At 39.3% G+C, this 3919-nt stretch overlaps 1 protein-coding gene across 4 annotated transcripts in view; it reads right to left on the bottom strand.

Annotated features, from left to right (window-relative positions):
* Nucleotides 1-1716, bottom strand: part of LOC107672590 (voltage-dependent calcium channel subunit alpha-2/delta-1-like) — a 102678-nt gene extending 100962 nt beyond the window's left edge. For all 4 annotated transcript variants that reach the window (XM_016465842.1, XM_016465843.1, XM_016465844.1 and 1 more), the window contains exon 1: nucleotides 1242-1716. In XM_016465842.1, coding sequence (XP_016321328.1) covers nucleotides 1242-1363 — 122 coding nt within the window. In that variant the 5' untranslated portion in view covers nucleotides 1364-1716. The remainder of the gene's footprint in view (nucleotides 1-1241) is intronic.
* Between the last annotated feature and the right edge of the window lie 2203 nt (nucleotides 1717-3919).

Below are 3919 nucleotides of genomic sequence, written 5' to 3'. Positions count from 1 at the left end.
TCTCGCTCGCTCGCGCACACACACACACACGATGCGCAAAACTCCGCATTTGAACAGTCAATAGCAAATACTTAAACTAATAACAAAACAGTAGCTGATTCAGAAGCGCCAGATTGTCATAGCAAAGTCAGAATTACCTCCTCTCCTAGGTTCACGAAACGGTCGTCCATAAAATGCATTGCTGTTCTGTTGTAAGTAATCTTAAAGATTCCTAAATGCATCTACTTTCGGAAGGCCAAATAAAGTGCTTTTGCTTTCGCCTAGAAACACACAGCGTCTCCCTGACATCGCTGCTTCAACACTAACTGCGGTTACTGAAACCACGCCTTCTTTCTTTGTGTGCACATTTGGCCGGCATTATGCAAATATTTCCACATAGTGAGGTAGATATGTGGGGGCGTGTTAGAACAAGCCGTTTTAGGGGGGCGTGGCAGAGTCTTAACTTTGATAAAGAATATCTCTTTGGTTTTGAGACTTTAGTCTTTGCAACTTCAGGGATCTTATCTATGCACAATCAGCTTGTAGCACTCCAAAGAGAAAGGAAAACTTGAAATCGCATCATATGACCCCTTTAAATATCAAGTGCTGAATGATATTTGTAAAGTGAAACATCTTAAATCATGGGAAAAGATTACATAAGGTGAAAGTGAAATGGAAACCACATGAGGTAAAAGCTTTAACCTGGCTTAACCTTTAAGATTAGTGTCAGTACAAAGATAAACACGTGCACACAATACGTTTACGAGATTAACAGATCATATCGTTATTCACCGATTATCTAAAAGAGAGCGGTTTGCTGGAGAACCATTGCGAACAGATCACTGAGTCAGTGATTAGATTTCAAGAACAAGAGCAGTGGATGAATCATTCGTTTGAGCCAGTTCTTTTCAATCGGTTAAACCAGCTCTCAAATTGTACTGATTCTTTTACGAATCATAGTTCAACTCCGACTCACTGATTCAGTCACACAGGCTCTCAAGATCACTGACTGGAGGAGAAGATCATAATCAGAAGACTTGGGATATAGCGTTAAATTCAAGTGAAACTGTACACAAGTAAATACATAGTTTGTATATTGTGCATCCAGCACGATTTACACACTCACAGAAACTTACAATCACACTTACGCACGTCCGAACAGACACACAGAGGCTGAATGAAAGAAAGAAAAAATGCATTTTAATCAACAGTTGAAACGCTGTGACGCTCTTCTGCACAGACAACAACGTTAAAGTACTTACATGAGCGGACTGGGGAACTGCGATGGGCACGAGATATGAACAGATGCGAAGAGGAACATCATCAGCGCGGAGATTCTGAACGGATTCATGATCAGATCCGTTGATCTCGAGCGCACCATCATGTGTCAGTCCACACCAGTTACTTTTCTCCCGAGATGTAACGTGTCGCTCTCCTGGCCTGCTGGATAATCTTATTATTTCCCGTCATCAGGTTAGAGACAGACGGGATCGGATTGGTGATGAGTGTCCTGTTGGATAGCTCTATACGCACCGCTTCATTTTACAAAAGCGCGTGTGTGGCTCTTCTGAGTGATCCTGCGCGCGCTCTGATCAAACTACTGACCCCATATAGAGGGGAGGGAGAGATCAATAGCCCCGAATCAGCGTCATTCTGCCCCCACCCCTCTCTCTTGCCCTCTTATTGCAATAGCCTGCTATCTTTCATCGGATCTTCATGCAATGCAACCCTCTCCAGTCCCTCTCTCTCTCCTCCTCCTCCTCTTTCTCTTATGCTTCCTCAACACATACTAAGTAACACCCTCCTGAAATCAATTAAGAATGTGCACAAAAGTGCCGTGATACCCCCTGAAAGCCAAACAAGGATTTGGCGTTTACATTTTTACGCGAGAAAGTGTTTGGCACATAAAAATAAACTGCAAATATTTGTTCAAAATATTTATATTTCATTAGTTATTTTACATAATACTTGTGGTTACACAACGTAGGCTACATAAATACTTATATTAATTTATATTAGGCCTATTAACAAAATAACGCCATCTGCATGCAAACAACAACAACGACAACAAAAATCGATTAGCCTATTATTTGATAGAATATTTATTTTAATATAAATTATATAAATATTTATAAAAATCTGTACTACTACTATAAATAACTTATTAATATAATTATTATAACTATAATTTATTATTATTATTATGAAAATTAAAACAACGCCTTCTATATTCTACATGAAATATATTCTATTTATTCTATTTATACATATTTTAATATTTATATAAATGATACACATTTTATATAATACAAATCATTATCATCATCATCATTATTATGAAAATTAAAACGCCATCTATATCCTATACGTAAAATATTTCTTATATTTATACATATTATTAATATAAAATGATTTGTTATATTGTAATAACAACATCAATTATTATTATTATTATTGTTGTTATTATAAAATAACTAAAAACCAACGTAATTGCAAAGACAGTGAGCTATTTGATCAATGATTTCCTTAAACACACTGCATTATTATGCATTGTTTGCATCTGATCAATATCGAAGTCGCTCAGTAGCTTGTTTTTCAAATACATTCGTTCATTATTCTTTTAGGGCGTCACTGAATGATGCATCTCCTTCATAAATACTTGCGTTCATATATCTTGCATACACAGCATCCTCTTTTTTAATATGTAATGCAATGCTATAAATCGCAGCCGAGTTATATCGCTATAATGTTCGTTTAAATGAGATACTCTTTTTTTCCCCCTTCCTAATGAAATAAAGTTAATAAGCCAGCGAGCAGGGATGGGAGGCAGGTCGGGTCAGTAAGCGGCGAGTTACCCAGGGATTTCGGCTTTCATCCGTTGCCTAGCAACCGCGCTCTCCGCGCAACGGCGATGTCAAAGCGAGGCGCGTGCAACAGGGCGCAAGACTGCGAGAGAGCGCGAGCTCTATAATAGGAGAGAGGCTTTGTGCTTTTGTTGCCTGGTCTGTATCCAGGTCCATTAGTGACCATCCATCCCATCGAACCGCGGATCCAATAGGGCCTAGAGGAGGATTTGTACTGATGTACCACCGCAGAGAAGAGATACAGCGTGACCCTGTGGTCGCTTCAAGTAGAGAGAGTATAGCCAACTACATAACAAACCAGGATAAAAGCAGTGGGCCTGCACTCAGCTAAATGAAAAGATGCCGTCCATCATCAAAAACACACTTTCTCATTAAAATTCCCAATAGGTCTTAAATAGACAGCACTGTTGTGACCTCTTTCCTCTTATGCATGGCCCAGCCGATGATTAAAGGATGCTGGGAAGCGGAGTGCATGTGCACTTTGCTTGCAACCAGTTTAATGTGTTCACCCAACTCTCTTCAGACAGGTCTGTGTTTATGGGGTCAGGCCTGCACACAAGAGGCTCTGGCAGTGAAGTGTATTAGACATCAATGTGCATTAAAAGCATTTCCGAGGATCTTCCAGGTGCATTTGTGGATGAAACTCTTTATGCCGGCTGAGTGTTGGTGTGTTTGTGAGCGCCCCTGTGGCTTGACCGTGGGTTGTTCAGTAAAAGCGAATAACCAAGCTTGTTAAATGTTGACAGGAGATTCTCTACAGTGGTTAGAGAAAAGAATCACCCCCCTTTAAAATAATCACATTTTGCTGCTTTGCAGCCTGAAATAAAGACGAACACAGTTTTTGCTTTATCCAGCTGTATTTACTCAGTGCAACTTATAACATCCAAGTGAAAGATATAACTCCAACATGTCTGAAAAAAAAAAAAACCTACAAAAATTAAATCATCAATCACTGAGTTGGAAAAAGGATCAACCCCTTGTGTCAGTATTTTGTTGAACCACCTTTTGCTTTAATTAGAGCCTTTAGTCTGTTGGGACTTGTCTCTACTAACTTTGCACATCTAGACTTTGCAATA

Source organism: Sinocyclocheilus anshuiensis, unplaced genomic scaffold, assembly GCF_001515605.1.
Source record: "Sinocyclocheilus anshuiensis isolate Anshui unplaced genomic scaffold, SAMN03320099.WGS_v1.1 scaffold28, whole genome shotgun sequence".
In the NCBI taxonomy this organism is placed as follows: Eukaryota; Metazoa; Chordata; class Actinopteri; order Cypriniformes; family Cyprinidae; genus Sinocyclocheilus; species Sinocyclocheilus anshuiensis.
Note: the sequence above shows the minus strand (reverse complement) of the source record. Positions and strands in the feature narration are given on the sequence as shown.